Source organism: Trachypithecus francoisi, unplaced genomic scaffold (genome assembly GCF_009764315.1).
Source record: "Trachypithecus francoisi isolate TF-2019V2 unplaced genomic scaffold, Tfra_2.0 Contig01558, whole genome shotgun sequence".
NCBI classification, from domain to species: Eukaryota; Metazoa; Chordata; class Mammalia; order Primates; family Cercopithecidae; genus Trachypithecus; species Trachypithecus francoisi.
This window is the reverse complement of record NW_022681440.1, coordinates 30,033-51,088: the sequence shown is the minus strand read 5'-3', so window position 1 is coordinate 51,088 and position 21,056 is coordinate 30,033. Positions and strand designations below refer to the sequence as shown.

Genomic DNA, 21,056 nt, shown 5'->3' with positions numbered 1-21,056 from the left:
AATCTCCTCTTAGCATTAATATTTCCAATGACTCTGGAGAGGGAGGGTCCTTTTCCAGGCTTTAGGCCCAACTGACAGAGAAAAATGAAAACCCAGGTGCCACAAGGCTGAAAGGTGAAGACGGAGTCATCTGAAATTCTCCCCAACCAGCTCATCAAGATCTACTGGTTGATATAAACATGTTACCTGGAAGGATGACTTCATGTGTTTGTTTTCTGTTTTGGAGAAAGGAAGTGTACTTGGCAAGGGTGCTTCTTCCTTCGTTCAGTTCTGAGAATCCTTAAAGTCAACAGATTTCCAGCAGGTTATGCTCAAACAAGGTTGTATTTCATGGCAAACAAGGCCTTCGAAAGAGACAGGCCCAGTTTTCAACACCATGAGTCAGCTCTTTCCATCTATAAAATGAAATAATCCTAGTGCCTATATCATAGAATTGTCCTGAAAAATAAGTGAGATAATATGTGTAGTGCATTAATTAAAACATGGAACAAATAAGCACTTGCTGGATGTTAGGGGTCGTTACTTCTACTACAGTTAAAGTGGAAAATGGAAAGAGAGTAAGGCCTGCTGGAGCCAGATGTTCCCTGGCAGATGCTCTGGTCTGGGGACTGGTGACACACCTGAATGGCCTATTGCCCTGTGCTGATGGCTTAGCCTGGTCTGTCTGCTGATCACGAGCCAGGAGAAGTGGGAACTGAGCCATAGCCACGTTGGAAGAAAATCCAGGAGCAAACTCCATGTGGCAGTGGAAGGGCTGCCGCCTGAAAGCTGGTGCTTGGCGTGTCTGCATGAGAAATTGAGGGATCAGGATGGGAATGTCTTTATGTTAAGCCTTTTCTGCTTGAGGTGACTGCATATGACAGGGGACCCAGAGTGGCAGCATAAACTGTGGTCTCCCTGCAGACTTAGATGTGTCATGGAGGCTGCGTAAGGTGGCAGAGAGCTTGAGTTGTTCCACAGCCAAAGAACACATGCTCAGTTAAGAGAATATGAAGACCACACACTTGGGCCAACCATGCTGGGCTGGTGTCGGATTTGCAGGCAGGTTCTGAACACAGAGTATCAGCCGCGACTTAGACTGTTCTTTTTTACATGGGGTCGCCAGTCTGGATGCCTCCCCAGTGGGATCTGTGCTAAAGCCCTAGGCAGGGGAAGTAGAAGTTCCCAAATAAAAAAGGTGAGTCACAGAAGTAGGGTAAGAGGCAGGAGGCAGCTCCTGGGGTAAAACCTGCATCAGAGGGAAAAGGGCAGGGCCTCTTAGCAGGGAGCCAGCCTTGCTGCCTGGGCAGACGCATCTTTTACTTTCTTGTGTATTTATCAGTCCAGGAAAATGTAAGCCCAGCCCATTCAGGGGGCTTAACGCCTTTGTGTCCTGCTGCGTCCCCAACTGAGAGGAACAGGCCTAGCACAGCAGAGATGCTCAAGACGTATTTGTTGGAGAAATGAATGAATGAACGAATGGATGCAGATTCGTTTATGCAGCAATCCCTTGTCAGGTGAGAAGGTAGAAGGTGCTGTTCTAATCCCTTCCCTCTTCACCTCTGCCTTACCAAATTCCACCTATCTTATGGGGGTTAGTGAAAATATCACCGTTACCAGCTGTTTTATTTTCCCCTGAAACGGTTTTTATCTGTTGTTGACAAGTAACTTGGCCCTGGATGGTTTATGGTTTTTGTCTTATTTTGCCTGTGTTCGGTTTGGTGTAAATTTGATATGAGATTGTAAGTTCTTTGAGGGAGAGGCCATGCCTTAGAATCACAGACCTCTCCAGTCACAGCGTCCTGAGGAAAGGAACTGAGGCTCAGAGAAACGAAGCTACGCAAACGCTACAGAGCCCTTTGTGTGTCAAAGTGCCCCACTATTTCTTTCTGGGGAGACTTCTGACCTTGTGCATTCTTAGCGCTCCTGCAAATGGAAGCGGGCTGGCCTTCAGTGGAGGGACGTGGCCTCCTAAGATGCCTCAACTTTCTCCAGAGGATGACAGCCTTTCACGAAAGCACATCATTTCCAGTTGAACTGTGGTAAAAAGAAACCAGGTGGCATTTCAGTGAGAACATAGAGCCTCTGCATTCCAGGCATCTGCTGGGGAGGTGGGGGAGGTTCCTGTTAACGCCCTCCCCCAGCACTTACCACAGTTGCATCAGGAGACACGTTCTGTATAGAGGATGCGTCGTTCTTTAGGTGCTTTCAAAATTACCCCTGGGTTCAGAGCCCAGGGTGCCCCCCTTTACACAATGGAACCACCAGGAGAGATTGACTGAGAGTCTGGCACCTTATTAGGTCTGATTAGAGACATTTGCCATCTACTCTCCCTGAAGCCTCTCTGGAGGCTTCATCTGTACAATAAGAACCTTGGTCTCCACGACCTATTATCTTAATCCAGACACTCTTTTCTTTGATTCTAGGTCTTTAGATAATAACTCTTTCAACCAATTGCCAATCAGAAAATCTTTCAATCCACCTGGAAGCCCCCACTTCAAGCTGTCCCCGCTTTCTGGTCCAAACCAATATACGTCTTACATGTATTGATGAATGTCTGCCTGTAACTTCGATTCCCCTAAAATGTATAAGATAAAGATGTAACCCAACCACTTCTGGCACATGTTCCAAGGACCTCCTGGGGTTGTGTTGGGGGCCTTGGCCACTCATATTTGGTTCAGAATAAACCTCTTTAAATATTTATTTTTAAATCCCCTGATTTAGCCAGATTGACAGGGGAACCTACAGGGAGACATTTAGACATTAGTTTTTGTTTTGTTTTATTTTGTTTTGTTTTGTTTTGAGACAGGATCTTGCTGTGTCACCCAGGCTGGACTGCAGTGGCTCGATCATGGCTCACTGTAACCTCAACCTCCTGGGCTCAAGTCATTCTTCCACCTCAGCCTCCTGAGTAGGTGGGAGTACAGGTGTACGATACCACACTTAGCTAATTTTTGTATTTTTTTTGTAGAGACAGGTTTCACCATGCTGCCTGGGCTGGTCTTGAACTCCTAAACTTAAGCAATCTGCATGCCTTCGCCTCCCAAAGTGCTGGGATTACAGTCATGAGCCAGCACACCTGGTGACAACATGAGTTTCCTTCTTTGATGTGTGTCTATGTTTTTAATGAACTGAACTGTGAGTCTACATTGAGTAACTTGATGACAACCAGCCTGTGAAACTCACTGTGTGGACATTGGTGAGGACATCGTACCCGGCATTACACATTGAACAACTGGGCTTAGAGAAAATGAAGGAAGTCTCTATTCAGGAAGGAGCTAAACCAAACTGTAGTTGTAGGGGACAGTTTTGTTCTAACTGAATAGTTGAATTTCTTTGGCGCAGGCCAACACGAAAGTTATAAAAATGAAATGTCTATGTGAGGTTCTGAGCAAAACGTAAGTAGGAGAGGCAACTATTTTCTTTTGGGGTCATGTGCCAACTTGCCCTGTGAATGCGTGGAGGGAGGACAGACTCTTGCTCTGGGGCATTTTCTATCCCTCATGCGTAGCCGACATCCTTAATCAATCTCAGCATGACAGATTTCCTGAATGTGGCCTCCGGATTCTTCTCCACAGCCAAGGTGAATGGGATAACATGACTTGGACCATGTTTGCATGGGATGGAAGTCGGGCCACCAGCCTTTCTTTAGGCGTTGGCAGCCTAGCTTGTCCTAGGGTGTAATAATCTCAAGACCTGGGGTCTGGACAGGGAGAATCTTTATCCTCCAAGGAATCAAATGGGCCTCAAGTTAATGATTTGGGCTTCGCCTCAAGCAGAGGCTGGAATAAAGAGCAGATCTGTTTTTTTTTGTTTTTTGTTTTTTTTTTTAACAATCCCTTATGTTTATAGGATTCAATTTCAAAGAACTGAGATAGTATCTCAATTCTTCTTTGTAAAAATACCCAGAGATAAGAACTACCTTAAAATTTACAGATAAAGATAATGAAGCTGAGAAAGTTTTAAGTGACTTTCTCTACACTAAGTAGCTGAGTGTGGATCTGTGCATGGGCCACTGAACATCAGCCACTGAATGTGGATCACTTACCCAAGTCTACTAGCCCTGAGGCGAAGGTCAGAGAAAGGAAGCCTTGGAGGAGATGGTGTAACAGGGTCTGTGGAGCTGGAATCTGCACACTGGGCCATGCTGCTTGCAAATGTGAGCTTGTGGGGATTTCCCCACTCTTGGGACGCTGCCTTCCTTTCCCCGGGATGCTCTGTACTGTGCATCCTCCGTCCCTGCTCACTGTGTTGCCCCCCATTCGATCACCCCACTTCTGTGCTTTCTCCTCTCTAACCATTTTGCCACTCAGCAACCAAAGTGATTTCTCTTTAAAACATTATTTTAGTTTAGATTCAGAGGGTACATGTGCATGTTTATTACATGGGAATATTGTGTGCTGGTGGGGATCGGGCTTCTATTGTACCCATTATCCAAAAGGTGCACATTGTACCCGATAGACACATTTTCAACCCTCACGCCCTCCCTTCCCAATCTCCCCTGCTCTTCGGAACCCCCAGTGTCTACTATTTCCGTCAAGGTGAGTTTTCTGAGATGTAAATCGGATTACGCCATTTCCTTTCTCCTTACTCCCTCGTGACATTACATGGTACACAGACACGGAGCATGTCCTCTCCCTTGCACTTGCCTTCTCCTCTGCAGGTGGTTGTTGCCTGCAGCTCCCTGCACACAGCTCCTCCTTGCCACTCAGACCTCATCAATACCTTTCCTGATCATCTGGAATGAATGCATCGCCTCCACGCTGCTTTACTTTCTGGAATCCTCATCCTCCTGCCTCTTTGTTTCCTTGGCCAGCTTTGTGTTTCTTGGCAGCGTGGGTGGCTACCTAACATAGGATACTGTGTTTAATTGTTTATAGTAGACACTTCTTTAATTGTTTACTCTTCACCCATAAAGGCAGAGACTCCTTTTTCGGTTGGTTGCTGCTCTCTCTCACCAAAATGTAAGCTCCTTGAGGGCAAGGGCCCTGACTTTCTTGTCCATTCCTGAATTTCACATGGCTAAGGCAATTCCTGATACATGATAGAACCTCAAAAAAAGTTTTTTTTTCTTTCTTTTTTTTTTTCAATCAATGAGAAAAAAGACAGGGTTTTGAATTGCAATGAAGAGAATAGGGAAATAAAAGCTTGAACCCAGACCTCGTCCCCGGACAGAGAAAATTCCATGTACTACATATATGGACACCAGGATGGGAACATACACCCCACCCTTCAGTGCATTAGTCCCTCATTCTGTTTCCAAACCTCACCCCTCCCTCGGCCCCACATCCCTCAGAATGCAGCTCAGTGTCACTTCTAGGGCCCACCCCAATCAACTTGTTCATATCCCTTTAAGCACCTACCTGGCAATTTGGTAACTGTAGATTTCTCTGTCACCCCAACTTGAGCTCATGGAAGGCAGGGGTGGGCTTCTCCATCCCAGGGTCCCTTGCATTATCCATGCACATCACAGGGGTTTGGGGAGCACCTGGTAAATGATGAGGAGAGTGGATGAGTGACCAGCGCAGTCTAGAGTCAACTTTTGATGCCCCGAAGTCAATAAAATAACACAGGATGAAAAGGCCAAAATGTTTCTTCAGTGGCTCCTGCAGGAAGCATTTGAGCAGAGGAAATGATGTTACTCAAACAGCATTGACGTCTTTTTCTATATTCTTGATGTTGTGGTGTTTGGCACTTTGATCCTGCAGGGACTGCCCATCGGGATCAGTGAGGAAAAAAAGACAGTGTTTTGAATTGCAGTTGAGAGAATAGGGAAATAAAGGCTTCAACTCAGACCCCATCCCTGGACAGAGAACATTCCCATCTACCAAGATGAGGAAACATATCTTGTCTTTCAGTGCATCGTCCCCTTCATTCTGCTACGGCCAGCAAGCAACACTCCGTGAGCACACTCACCGTCCCAGAGCCTATACCCGAACTACCTTCTCTATCAAACTTGCACACACCAAGCAATATTTCCCCAGCCTGCCCTAAGTCACCCTAGAGCCACATAGCAGACAACCTAGAGCTCAGAGCCAGTCAAAATTATCCCAAGTATCCAATTCTAAGCTTGGGGACCTAGGAGACCTGCCCTGCCTTATCCATTCCTTGCTGTGAGAACCCCAGGAAGGCTATGGGCCATGTTCTCCCCTCTTCCTCCTGCTGCCGCCTGACCCACCCTGGTGCTTCCTGCACGGCCACACCTCCTGCTTCTGGGAATCTGTGATCATCAGTTTCTTCCTTCATAATATCACTTCATGTGTGTGTGTGTTTACCATGCCTAAGTAAAACAAACCCAAGCATTTTTAGAACACAGATCCTATTCTGATACCTTTTCGGATCCTCAAAAAAAAAAAAATATATATATATATCCAATAGGTTATGCATTCGATATACCTAAGACGCAGTGATGAACTTGCTAGACATCTTCCTATGCAAATAAGCATAAAAATAATGTACAAATCTTTACTTAGCCAAAAAAAAAATGTTTCTGGTGGATTTCATGCAAGATGATGGAAAAAGAAAATGATGATTATGGTTCAAAATGTTCTAGTTTCTTAGAGTTCAAAGTACAGGGGAAAAAAGAAAGAGAAAAAAGTATTTAAAACAAAAAGAAAAAAATTTAAAAAATAAACAGAAAATAACAAAAAGTTCTTGCTAGCTTCTCAGGGTTCAAAGTAGAAGAAAAAAAGAGAGAAAAATGTAGTTAAAACAAAAAGAAAAAATTAAAAAAAGAGACAAAAAGAAAATAACAACATTTTCCTGCTACAAAAGGAAAAAAAGACAGTCAAGGGGCCTGACAATGTCCAGGGAAGAGAGACACAATCTGCTCCCACTCTGGAGTCCTGTGTATGTTTGTCCACATGAATCCTCATAGCAGACCAGTCAGAGAAAAAAGTCAATTTGTATCACTTTCCAGAATTAATCATTTCATTTTTCTTAAGTTCAATTAAACTATTTTTTTTCTTAGTGGGAGAGTGTCCTAGTTTTCCCCTTTCATTCTTTGAGAGGTAACCATGTCCTCCCAGCCAATCTCTGTTGGCTGCTCCTATCTGAAAGGAAATAAAGTCCTTCTCCCCTTCAGGAGAATTTATACTTTATCCACTAACGATGCAGATATTACTTACATTCCTACAGTGCTTTAAAATGATGACGAGCTTTCAAGTCCATTTTGTCATCTAATTCCTCCAATAAGCAGTGATATAGGCAGAGTAGAGAATGTTTATACTCATTTTACAGATGGAGCTCGAAGATGAGGTAAAAGGCTGATATGTGGAGATAAGGACACTTCTTTTCCCAGAAACTTGACCAAGATCAGCTGTCTAGAAAGGGGTAGAGCGGAAACAAGAAACCCACTTCTGCAAATTACAGGCTGGCAGTGGGGCTCAGCCCCTCATCAGTAGCTAGTTTCAACATGTAATAGTTTCATTTTGGCTGGGCGCGGTGGCTCATGCCTGTAATTCATCACTTTGGGAGGCCGAAGCAGGCAGATTGCTTGAGGTCAGGAGTTTGAGACCAACCTGGCCAACATGGTGAAACCTCGTCTCTACTAAAATTACAAAAATTAGCCGGCGTGGTGGCACACGCCTGTAGTCCTAGCTCCTCAGAAGGCTGGAGCAGGAGAATCGCTTGAACCTGAGAGGCAGAGGTTTCAGTGAGCTGAGGTCGTGGTATTGCACTCCAGCCTGGGCAAGAGAGCGAGACTCCTTCTCAGAAAAATAGTTTCATTTGAATTATCTTCCTGTGAAAGAGATAGGTTCTGGTTCCCACACTTCCTGTGCACCGATCTTATTTGATGGAACAAAATTTGAATGTGCTGCCTACATCATAGACTGTTCAGTGATACAAAGAAAGATAGATAAGTAGATGGATGGATAGATTGTGAATATAGATAGATAGGCATAGAGCTAGAGATAGAGATAGCTCACTATGCCAGGGTATCCTTGAAGCATTTGTTAACTTAACAGAGCCACAGCATAGAAGAAACTTGGGTCTCGAATGACTACATGGAGCAAAGTCTGCCCTTGAGTAAGTGCCCCAACACTCTGTATTCTGGACCCTGCTGCCTCCACTCGGGCTGAAGAATTCAAGAAAAAGCCAAGTGTCTGTTATATCCCTTCCCTCCAGAGAGATCAGAGTATTCGTAATCTCATTATTTATTTTGACTTTGATAGGTTATTTTGTTGTACAACAACTCTTGATGTTATTAAGGCAAGATAGTCTAAAGATTGTTTTTTCTCACTGTATAAGAAAAGCAACTAGGGCAGAAATAACCAAACCAAAAAGTGCATTAAAAACAGACAGCTGTGGGTGTCCTATTATCTTTTGCTTGTGTTGATTAAATTTAGTGTTTGCAGATAATATAAAGAGATACTCAGTTCAATTTGACTTTCGGAGAAATTACAATTTGTATTAGTACAATTATTTCCAAATATTGCAAATATCAGAACAAATAACCCCCCACTCATAGTGATTCAATACAATAAAGGTTTATTTATCACTCATGGAATAGGCTGCAGGATGGCGGTCATTGAGGCACTCATGTGGGGGCAGTCTTTGCTCCATGCAGTCATTCAAGACCCAAGTTTCTTCTGTGCTGTGGCGCTGCTAAGTTCAACAAAAAGTTTGAGAATACCCTGGCATAGTGAGCAGATAGGAGGTGGATCTCTTTCTCCATCTCCACCTCCACCTCCACCTCCACCTCCACCTCCACCTCCACGTCCATGTCCATCTCCATGTCCATCTCCATCTCCATCTCCACCTCCACCTCCACCTCCACCTCCATGTCCATGTCCATCTCCATGTCCATCTCCATCTCCACCTCCACCTCCACCTCCATGTCCATCTCCATGTCCATCTCCATCTCTACCTCCACCTCCACCTCCACCTCCATCTCCATCTCCATCTCTATCTCTCTATCTCTGTCTCTATCAGATCTGTATCTAAAGTCTGTCTCTCTCTTTCTCTCTCACTCTATCTATCTTTGTATCACTGAACAGCCTGTGACACAGGTAGCACATTGAAATTTTGTTTCATCGAATAAGATTGATGCACATGAAATGCAGGAACCAGAATCTATTTCTTGTATGGAAAAATAATTGAAATGAAACGATTACTTGTTGAAAATGGCTACTGATGAGGGATTAAAGATGAAATTTAAAAATACAATGTCATTTTATTTTGTATAAAAGTTAAAGAACATTCTGAGTTTGCTGAAGGTTTTTACTTCTTCTTTTATTTCTGCAGATACTTCTGAGACTATTTTGTTTCGATGTGTTGTTGAAACAAAGCATAGAAATTATTCAGATATGTAGTATTTCCTGCCAGTAGCTTTGTCATCAATCTGACTGAGATGCATCGCCAAGCAAAAGCAAACTTTAAATATGAAATAGGCAGTCTTCATTCAAAATATTTATAGGCATTTAATATGGATAACCACTATTTCGCTCATAACTTTTTCTTAATTATAATTGAGGAAGAACATACAGTAAGTTACAAAGACAACAGTGATTCTCTGTTTCATGCCTCTCAGTGCACTAGCATTAAACAGCAGGTACAGAGATTTTTTTTTTCTCTGTATCATGTTTTGTTCTGGTTATATTTATCAGCATGTAATTTTGTGTTTAGTGAAACAAATAATAAATATATAACTAATTATATGTATGTCTTAAAAAATTTACAGTTTGGCACAAGAAAAAGTGGAAAGAAAGGAAGAGAAAAAGGTCTTTCCCTAGAGAATATCTGGGAGGGAAGACGGAGTGGGTGCTGCCAGGTGGATGTGTGGCGGAACCTTTTTGCCAGCTTCTTTCCCTTGGGCCTTGGGCCCCTTTGTTTTCTCTGAAAGTGCTTTCTCTTTAGCGGGGACTTTGGTAGCATGAGCGGAACCCCTAGGTAGGTGTTCGTGGAAACCTCGCCGTTCAGGGGCTTGGGGACACACCGGGACACGCTGCCACCCTCTAGTGGTAGAATAGAGACGCACTCCACCACCAGGGGGCCTCCTCTCTGTCACTGTTTTCCAATCCCAGCCTGGCGCTCTTGGTGGCTCAGGCGTGTAATCCCAGCACTTTGGGAGGCTGAGGCGGTTGGATCACTTGAGGTCAGGAGTTTGAGACCAGCCTGGCTAACATGATGAAACCCTGTCTCTACTAAAAACAGAAAAATTAGCCAGGCATGGTGGCAGGTGCCTGTAATCCCAGCTACTCTGGAGGCTGAGGCAGGAGAATCGCTTGAACCTGGGAGTCGGAGGTTGCAGTGAACTGATATCACGCCACTGTACTCCAGCCTGGGCAATGGAGTGAGACACTGTCTCAAAAACAAACAAACAAACAAAAAACAACAACAAAACGTCATGTCTCTTTTGGATAACATGAAAACCCCACACTTATACCCCCTTCCCTGACCCAGAGATTCTTAGGGGTGTCTGTTTGAGAATCATGGAATTGGTTCCACAATTTTGGCAGCTGAGATTTGGTGTAATCGTTGTTGAGGCTTGTAATACAAAAAGCAAAAGTTTCTTTGTCTCTTTTACTTGTCAAATACAGATTATAATACAGTAACCCTGAATATGCATACGTCTATTCAACAGTTACCCTCACCCCAGTGTTCCCCACACGCACTCCTGGTTGCTAAGCATTGCTTTGGTGCATGCTGAAGATCCTGGTAACTTCGAGCTCTCTTTATTCTGAATTACTTGTCTACCAAGGGAAGTGACCTGGATTCCAGTGAAATGGTTTCCACTGCACCTGCTCCTTTCATATCCTCCCCTGCCCTGTCCTCCCCTTGCTCACCTCTTTCAATTTCTCCTTAGCCTGCCTTGCCTTTAGCAGGGGAAGAATGGTGAGAATAGGGAGAATCCAGTCCTGAGCATGGTGGACGCAGGTTCTGGGCAGGTTACCTGTGCCATGCCGTTATTCTACCCATTGGCCTGTGTAGGGAGGTGAGCACTGAGGAAACACAGGTGTGCTCACTCTGCCCAGGTAAGCTCTGGGATGGGGCTCCCTTGGAGGGATCGTAGGGAGGGACGTCCAAGCTACCGTTCAGTGTTGGCCAGCTGGGCTTCAGAGACATCCCGACATCTTTGCCTTGTCCTGTGATCTCCACAGAAACAGTGTTGGGGCTCCCCCACCATGGCAAGTCCACAAGTGGGGAGCTCCCCTCACATCTCTCTGGTTCCTCAGCCAACCCTCCTCTCCAGCTGCCGGGGCCCCATCCGCCTGACGCTTGGACCATGCTGCATATTTCTCAGCTTCTGTCCACCTCTCCCATTTGGCTCTGTGTGTGTGTGTGTGTGTGTGTGTGTGTGTGTGTGGCGTTGTCAGTTATAGCGGGGTTTCTGGGCCACGTGGTCCATGCTGTTTGAGCCATCCTCAGCTAGGGCCTGTGCCATGTTTCTAGGGGAAGGGGCTGGTATGAGGCCTGGAGAACTTTCAGGGCTGTCTTGCATGTGAGGGAGTGTCTACAAGGTTTAGGAGCCGGGATCAAGGTAGTTCCTGCAGAGCCTGGACAGCTACAGCCCACCCTGGGGGGCCATCGAGAACTACCTGAGAGGTCTCCTCCCCATCCTTTGCTCAGGATACCTGTTAGTCAGGGTTCTCCAGAGAAGCAGAACAAATTCCTTTACTGTGTGGGGTGTGGTGAGCCCCATACCTGATGGGGAGGCCAGCAGGCTGGAGACCCGGGGAGAAGCTGCAGGCCAGTCCCGAGGCCGCCTGCTGGCAGAACTGCCTCTTGCACTGGCGAGTTCAGTCTTTGTTCCATTCATATCCCCTCCTCATCGTGGAAGACCATCTGCTTTACCAATTTAAATATTTATCACGTAGTCCACCAATTTAAATATTTATCGCATCCGAAAACAACCTTACAGAAACATCCAGAATACTGTTTGTCCAACTGCCCAGGAACCATGGCCCAGGCATAACATCAGCCATCACAAGGCATTTCTCAGGTTTGCATGTTCTCTGGCGTCTGACCCCCAAAGCCACATTCTCCTTGTCCTCAAGGATGGCTTTCTGGCCCTTAGCAACTTTGAGACAGATTTGAGGCATTTGAGGTTCCTTGGAAGCGCCAGTCATGCCCTGGTACTCTGTGTCCTGGGGGCCCTGGTGCTGAGCGTGGTCATCAGGCTGGTTCACACTCAATGACCGCAGCACCCTCACCAACCTCACACAAAGCAGGACTATTTAGCCCTGTCTCAAGGGTTTGCGTGGGGAAGGAAATGATGGGGAGCTGGGCGGGACTTTTCACATGGGAAGCGTTGGGCTCACATTCTGGATTACGATGATCCCATCCTTTTTCAGAAAGCATTTTCTCTCTTTGCTTATTGCCAGGATCTGGTCCTGGGGAAAGAAGCAGTTTGGGGCTCTGGTGAGAAGGCACAGGGGCTCCCCCAGAAGCAAGGACAGAGAGCACAGTTGTGCTTATTCAGGTGTGCTCAGCCGGCTGGGATGTCTGTAGCCTGGGGCTCCTGCGCCTTTCTCTTTGATGTGACCTCTACCTCTCCCTCATCATCCAGGCTGTCCTGGGGCAAACTCCAGGTGGTCACCTTCAGCTGTGTCTCTGGGCAGACAAGTCTAGACAAGACACCACTTTCTCCTCCACTCCTGTTTCCTGAGTGTACCTAGGGAACTACACCAGGTCCTCCCCCAGACACCTGCTCCATTAGTGACTGGTGGCCGTCTTCACACTCCCGGTGAGCAAGGAAGTGGTACCAGCTGGGATCCTTCTTCTCAAGCCACACCTAGCTGAGAAGGCTGAAGCAGGCACCGCAGCCGGTCCTGTGGACTTGAACTGCTCCGCTGCTGCAGGCGTGTCCTGCCAGGTGGAACAAAAGCAAGAACACACTTCACATGCACAGTGCACACTAGAACGCTATTTAATTCTGAGGGGAATTGGATGACCCTCGACTCCCTCCTCCCTCTGACTTATTTGTTAATTTTCTAGATCTTGTGGACTTTTTAAAGTTTCTATTTTATATTTTACGATTTGTATTGAAGAATAATTTGCATAGAGTGAAAAGCACCAATCTTGGGAGTTCAGCCAGGTATGTTTTGGCGAGTGTGTTCACCTGTATGATGCCAGTCTCCACTGTGGCAGGGAGCATTCCTGTCCAGCCCCAGACTACACCTTCGCCTTCCCTGCCTCCTCTCCTGATCCGCTGCACTGCATTCCCTACACAGCAGACAGAGCGGGAATCATGCCGTTCTTCTAAGGAACATCCTCCAGTGACTTCATTGCGCTGAGAAGCGCCTCCTGACCCTTGAGGACCGCTGTGCTCTGGGCCCTCCTACAGCTCTGACTGGTCCCGCAGGCCCCAATCACTGGCCTTCCTGGCTCCGAGCACAAACCCCATCTTAGCACTTCAGGGCCTTTGCATCCGCTCCCCTGCCTCCCTCTCTGGAATTCTGCCCCTGAGATCTGTATGAGTTGAGCTGTTTCATCATCTGGGTCTCAGGTCAGGATCGCTGACCAAGACTCTCTCCTTGACCAAACTTTAGCCAGGCTCCTCTGAGCCATGTTTTCAACTAGGCCGGGACCTTGGTCCTGTCTGTCTTTGGTCTGCCCAGTCCCATCTTAGCAAAGAATCCTGCTAGGTCACCCTCCACTTGCTAGGCCACCCCCCTACTTGCAGGGTCACCCTCTTACTTGCAAGGTCACCTCTCCACTTGCTAGTTCACCCCCCACTTGCTAGGTCACCCCCCACTAGCTAAGTCACCTCCACACTTGCTAGGTCATTCCCCCACTTACTAGGTCACCCCTACTTGTTAGGTCACCCCCACTTGCTAGGTCACCCCCTACTTGCTAGGTCATCCCTACTTACCAGGTCACCCCTACTTACTAGGTCACCCCCACTTGCTAGGTCACCCCCACTTAGTAGGTCACCCCCACTTGCTGGTTCATGCCGCACTTACTAGGTCACCCCCACTTGCTAGGTTATCCCCACTTACTAGGTCACCCCCACTTGCTAGGTTATCCCCACTTACTAGGTCACCCCTACTTGCTAGGTTACCTCCACTTGCTAGTTCACTCCCCACTTACTAGGTTACCCCCACTTACTAGGTCACCCCCACTTGCTAGGTCACCCCCACTTGCTAGGTTACCCCCACTTGCTAGGTCACCCCCACTTGCTAGGTCACTCCCCACTTGCTAGGTCACCCCCACTTGCTAGGTCACCCCCCACTTACTAGGTCACCCCCTACCTTTGCTATCTGACTGTGTTATATATTCCCCACCTTTGATGTCTAAGTCTCTGACCGCCTTTTTCAGGAATCGTGTTAGGTCCCATAGTCAGGTTTTGAGGCAGCTGCCACAAGGTCATGGAGGAGGAAATGAAGGCTCCGTTTTCGTGCTGGGTTTGTTAAGTCCATTCGGGTAGAAAGTAGCAAAGTCAGGCTTGGAAATGGCTCCATGTTTCCATGTTTGTGACTCCATGTTTCTCCTCCTTCAGTCCTGCCTTGGAGAATTCAGGCCTGGGGAGGTGATCACCTAAGAGAAAGAGCCAGCCGTTGGGTCTAATTCTAGACGTGCTTGGTCTTCCTCTCTACACTTCTAGCTCTGCAGTGCTGGTGTCTCTTACTCAAAGCTCTAAGACTTGAGCTTGCATTCCCTGCAAAGGAGACGGTAAAGTCCTGGTTTTCTGCCCCACGCTGCTCCTGGGCATCAGCCTCATAAGTGCTTGCCTGGAGTGGCTCATCCTTGGCTTGGAGTGGCTCAGCCTGGGCCTGGAGGGCCACCAGGAGAACAGCAGTAAGGAAGGAAGGTGAGGGTTCTCATGGCTAGGGTCACCTGGAGGAGAGAGAGCAGGAGCAGATGTGTGGGGAGTGAGGAGCCAGCTTGGATTTATAGGTCTGCTGGGAGAAGGCTCAGAGACAGATGCTGCAGTGAGTTGGGGTGTGCATGTAATTGGGGAGCAGAAGAGCTACCCTTGCCCTCCAGGTCCCTTTGATGCTCCTTTGTTTTCCAATCTTCATTGTAGTGTGAGGCTGTTCATTGAGTGTCTGTTCTGGTCCCAGCTGATAGTGATGATAAGAACAGTGCTACACTTTCCTGTTTTCCATCTGCTGGAATATTTACTTCTTAATATTCAAAAAAGAAAAGAACAGTGCTTTCATTGAATAAGTTCAGGAATCAAATGCCTTTTATTTTCTGAAGGTGGGGCTGGCCACTCTCTGGAGGTCTAGACATTGAGGTCAGAGCTGGATTTCACTAGAGTAGAGGGCTAATTCATTGCAGGATTCGGGGCGGGGCGGCGGGGGTGGGGGGAGCATTTCTGCCCTCATGAAGGAGGCTTTGAGATTATGGGGTGAGTAGGCTCTTGTTGGTCACAGTGTGGAGAAGATATTGACCTTGGCAGCTTATAGGGGAGATGAGTTCTGTGGGATACTAGGTAAAGAGTTAGTAAAACTAAAGCCAAAAGACAGATTTATTTCAAGAAACCAATATGATCTGAACGTATCAAGTAAAATATGTACTAGGTATTTCTCTCCACTTTGAGAAATATCAAAACAATTGACATGCCCACAACCCCCCTCTGAAATTTTATTTTTTTATTTTAGAAAATTTTAAATCACCCACAAGGAATATTCGAAGGGTAGAAGGAGTAATGAGCCTCTATCCCTGCCCCAGCCCTGCAACTCTGCTCCAGAAAATCTCCACTTAAAAATCAAACACATTGGTTTGCACTTTGTTTTTTCTCCCTAATGCTGTAATTTGAATACTTTGTGGCTCAAAACACATAGAACTCTACCATTGTTTTCATGGTCTCTTGTTTCTGGTCTTCTATTCAGATGTTTTATCCATTTTGAGTTAAGTTTTGTGTATGGCATAAGAGAAGGGTCCAGTTTTATTGTTTTGCATGTGGAAATTGTATTCCCACCACCATTTATTGAAGAGACTCTTCTGTTCCCATTGTGTTTTCTTGATGCCCTTGTCAAAAATTACTTGACCATATGTGTTTGGATTTATTTCTGGATTCTCAATTTTATTTCACTGGTATGTGTCTGGTTTTACGCCAATACCATATTGTTTTGATTACTATAGCTTTGTAATATAATTTAAAACCAGGAATTGGGAGGTTTTCAACTTTTTTTTTTTCCTCAGAATTGTTTTGGCTATTTGGGTTCTTTTACCATTTTATACAAATTTTAGTTTTTTGTTTTTTGTTTTTTTAATTTCTCTGAAGAATGCCATGGACATTTTGATAGGAATTGTGCTGAATCTGTGTATTGGTTTGTTTGGGATAGACATTTCAACAATCTTAATTCTTCCAATTTTCAGCCCAGGATGTCTTTCCATTTATTTATACATTCTTTAATTTCTTTCACTATTTTTTTTTTTCATTTTCAGTGTGTAGATCTTTCACCTCCTTGTTTCTTCCTAGGTGTTTTATTTTTTGATGCTGTTATTAATGGAATTGTTTTCTTGATTTTTGTTTCAGTTTTGTTAGGGAATCTTTGGGCATTTAAAAAAATGCATTTGTTTTGTATTTATTTGAATTTTGCCTTCATTTACCCAGTAGGAGATGACCATTTAACTAAGATCTAAATTTCTAATTAAACTTTCCCTCTCCAACCCAAACTGTAATTGTCCGTTGTGAGTTATAGCTGTCTATGCCTCTTTCCCCAGTAGTTCATGGGAAAGGCAATAATTACTCTATCACCTGGAAATCCTACCCTACAGCTGTTACTCAGACACCCTGATCTAGCTAAGAGGACAAGGTACTTCTGTAAAGAAGTGATCTAATTTGTCTTGACTTAAAGGAACATTTTGGAATTGTATGCTCTATCTTTGGAAACCAAGAAGTGTTCCCAGCCTGTTTTAATTGAAATAGAAGATAACACAGACCAATCCCCATGGGCATTGGTAAATATTTAGGCAGATGGGGAGCAGGAAGGCTTATCAGGATCCATATCAGAGCTTGTGAAGTCACCACAGGCACCACGCCAATGGACAGAACGCCTGGAAGTAAACAGAACTTCTAGATCAGTAGAATATCGAAGGGTGTCAGGGACAAGGGAACTTCACGTGGTTCCTTTCCCTCTCTCTACTTACCTTCCTGTCCCTAGAGTCACATACATGCAAATACTGAAGCACCAGCTCTATTTTGAAGAGCCCATTACTCTAGGATCCAGTTTTCAGTGATCATGCACAAAATCGAGGCAGGTATATCTCCCCCTTGTTTAGTCATCAGGCTCCTGCAAGAGAAGTAACCTCCCTACCATGATCTGCAGTCATGAGGACCTCATCTCTGCTAACTGCCTTTCTTGAGTTAACCCCACCCCACTCCCACATGGAAGCCCTAATAAGAACCGAGCATCTTGGAGATGCCACCGAGATGCAGTTGACTTAGGCCAAGGGCTTTCTCTCTTCTCCTCAGTGGCACCAGCATGCCTCCACACTGAGATATCCTCACGCATCAAACGCTGACCTGGCAGAGCCCACACTATCTTCCAGTAGAGAAGGACCTACCCTTACAGAGAATTGGGCGGGCAGCACTGCAGTAGCACCTTAAGGACAGCAGGTGGCACTCCTGCCCTTAAATAGTAATTTACCCAAGAGGGACTTTAAATGGGAGTGCTATGAAGTGCTGTTCAGCAAACACACTGCTTTCTTCTGCACCCCAAAGTGTACATATTACAACATTAGTTAGGGGGCACAGAATACACTGCTGCTGGCTCCGTGTCAGCGGTAGCTGCTGGCCCTGGAAGGCTGGCCTGCCCTGTCTCTAACGTAGTGTCCTGATGTCTTCCCTACTGTGCTGGCCGCGGAGCTGACGACCTGAGTCTGGGGGCCTCTACTCTTTCTCCTGGGTGGCAGTGCTCCTGTCCCTGCCTCCTTCCCAGTCTGTGGTGGGGACTCGACAGCCAGGGCAGGTCAGGTTCTCGGTCTGTGCTGAGGTCTCACCTAGGCCTTGCCTCCATCTCCCCCAGCTGGCTCCCAAACCCCATTTAGAACAGAGTGAGTCTGTATCTTGTGGCCCCTTTCACCTTTCTTTCTGGGCTGCACCAGAACCTTGGCAGAACTCAATGGTTTCAGCAACAAAAACGGTGCTACATCTAAAAGTCTTTGCACACTTTCACTTCCACCCCCACTCACCCTGCCCCCAGCACAGTGTCCTGGACTTGCCACCAGTGTCAACTCTGAGTGTAGACACAACTTAAACTGTTTCTTCGTCCACATGCAGTTAAACTTTCAGACACTCAACAAAAACCTGACACCCTCAAGCTGGGGCAAATATTCTGGGGAAGCTGTGTGTGTGGGGGGGTACAGGTGTAGGTGTGAGAGGAGAGAGGCCTCCAGCAGCAGCAAGGATATTCCCACACACCCCGAGGCTGTCTGGTGACCCCAGCAGACACAGTGAGTGTGGACCTTGGGCAGGGCCCTGGGACGTGGTTTTGACCCGGTGTGGAAGGGCAGTCGTGGAACTCAGTGTGCGGGTTAGTGTGGGGTAGGGTGGGGCTGCATGGGGGTGAGCTCTGACGACCGTCCATCTCTCAGCTCCTGAGAGTGCACTGCCCTGTCCCTCCCCTCAGCCTTCTGTCCACCTCCCTGCAGGGAGGGTTCTGGTGCTGCCTGTGTGCCACACAGCCACTCCAGGGCCTGCAGATCCAGCTGGGACAGGCAGGAGCTCCAAGTCTCCTGCCCTTTGTCCGCCTTTCCCAGCTACTTCTCACAAGCCGTCTATGTGTCAGGTGTTGTTGCCTGCGGCGATTTTTATAAATGACTATGAAAGAATAACCCTCTTGGGCTGTTTTAAAATGTGGTCCCAATTCTTGGACTCTTCTCCCACAGAAAGGGAGGTTTACTTCTTTCCTGTTGGATCTAGGTTGGGTGACATCTTCACCAATAGAATACACCTGACTTAGCCCCATGCCGTTTGCTGGGCCCAGGTGCTAAGAAACCGATATTTTCACTCCCTCAGTCTTGGATGGTGCTGTATTCTGAATATTTTTGTTCCTCTGAAATTCACATATTGAAATATTAAGCCGCCAGGTGATAGCATTAACAGGTGGTGCCTTTGGGGAGGTGAGTAGGTCCGGAGGGCACCTCATGAATAGGATTAGTGCCCTTACAGAAGAGGCCCCAGAGAGCTCCTTCATTCCTTCCATCAGGTGAGGACACAGTGAGGAGGTGCCATCTATGAACGAAAAAGCTGGTCCTCACCAGACACCAAGTCTGCTGCCACCTTGGTTTGGACTTCTCAATCTCTAGAACACTGGAAAATATATCTGTTTTTCATAAGCAACTCAGTTTATGGTATTTTTTTAAATAGCAGCTCAGATGGACTAAGAGGGCTGGTCACTTGGGGGCCCAGACACCATGCTTTGAGGAAGCCTCAGCGTTGCACAGGAAGATGAGCCGAATGCACTTGCAAGGGTGAGCTAGAGAGCACAGCACAGCCAGCTTTCTGGGAAAAACCAAAACCCTGATTTACAGTGTTTGTAAATTTCTGTGGTTAGAATCCTCCCAGCTATGGACAGTTCTAAAAATGTCACACAAACTACCTCTCTCATGAGCTGGCATGATCTGGCCCCAGCACATCACAAGGTCCCATCCCTCAGCCCTGGGAGAGCTCCCAGCTCTGTCTGCACCTGTGCGCGAGTGCCTCAGCCCTGAGGTCTTCAGATGCCAGCAGAACCTCTCCTCTGATGCCCGTGGAAGGAGCCGGGCCCCAGTTGCCAATGTATGAGTGAAGACCTGATCGTGCTGTTTCAATCCGCTATGTTTGGGGCATCTTTTCACACAGCAGTAGGTGAACAGAGGGCATTTTCACAGTCTCGGTGAGAAGCTGGACTTGTGCGTTTCTGTAAGTGTAAACTTCTGCTTCTCTAACATATTGGTGAGGTAGGACTGAATCCTCTCACCTTATTCCCAAAGTGTCACAAAGAGCCCATCGTCATGGCAGCATGGATTGTGGACTCTTTGGAGTGACCTAAGAACCCCCTCACCCATTCTTAGTTTAAATTCTTCCTGCTGGGAGCAGAGATGGTGCGGGAGCCAGGTGGAGTCTCAACCTCTCCCCTCAGTGACGGACTCAGAGGTGGCCATGGGACTTGGGAGTTGGCTGAAACAACAGGGAAGGAAGTAGGGATATTGTCCAGGAGATTAGCGACAAAGGTCGTAGAGAGATGACCACGATTCACGTGGCTGTCACCTGGGGAGAGATCCCAAAGTAAGATCAAGAGAAACAAAGGGGAAAAAAGGTGAAGACAACAATGTAATTCATGCTTTGAGTCCTTGGACCAAGCATTTCCTAAAGCCAGAATTCCTAAGTATGGGAGTGAAAATGTTGACTCAGGGCTGGGCAAGGTAGCTCAGCTTGTAATCCTAACACTTTGGGAGGCCGAGGAGGAAGAATTGCTTAAGGCCAGGAGTTTGAGACTAGCTTGGGCAACATAGCAAGACCCCTGTCTCTTAAAAAAAAAGATGACTCAGCTTGACATGATTTCTAATGTTTTACTCCAAGACCCCACTGACATGCCTGAAAAAGATAAAAAATACCAAACTCGGAGAACCTGAGGCAAAGATGGTGCAGTGCACAAGGACAGGAGATGAGAGCACGTGACAGGTGTCCCACGGGCAGCTCGGGCCTCAGGCTCCCTGGCGATTCCCATGCACAGCCCCCGGGGAGAAGAGCCTTGTTGATGTTGATCAGCAGGGAAGGAGGGACGGCTACGAGAGAGGCTGGAAGGACAGCGGGTGAGTCAGGGATGGGGACCTTCATAGTTGATGTTCAGAAATGGAGGAATTCCAGGTGGTGGCAGGAGTTAGTGGGTGGCCATGGAGTGGAGGACTAGGACAAAGAGGACGGGGAATCACTGTTATCCAGGAGGACAAAGCACTGGGAGGCCGGGAGGGTGACCGGCCAGGTAAAGTTAGAGTGAAAGACCATTTCCCATAATCTTAAGTTTCTTAGTGAGTTGAGTGACTTTGAACAGCAAAGGGAAAAAACGCACAGGTTTAGAAAAGAGAACAAGTAGTTATCTGATTTCTTCCATTCTGGTCCTGCCTGTAAGAAGAGTTCAGGGTCTCAAACAGAGAAACAGAGAAGAAAAAAATACCAATGCCTTGCATTAAAAAAA

General features: G+C 46.6%; 1 protein-coding gene across 1 annotated transcript; it reads right to left on the bottom strand.

Annotated features, from left to right (window-relative positions):
- Positions 1-14,492: 14,492 nt before the first annotated feature.
- On the bottom strand, positions 14,493-16,828 carry LOC117063645 (defensin-6-like). Its single transcript, XM_033177448.1, has 2 exons — positions 16,819-16,828; positions 14,493-14,743 (listed from the first exon to the last, which is right to left on the bottom strand). Exons 1-2 carry the CDS (start codon positions 16,826-16,828, stop codon positions 14,493-14,495), a joined length of 261 nt encoding a protein of 86 aa, XP_033033339.1.
- Between the last annotated feature and the right edge of the window lie 4,228 nt (positions 16,829-21,056).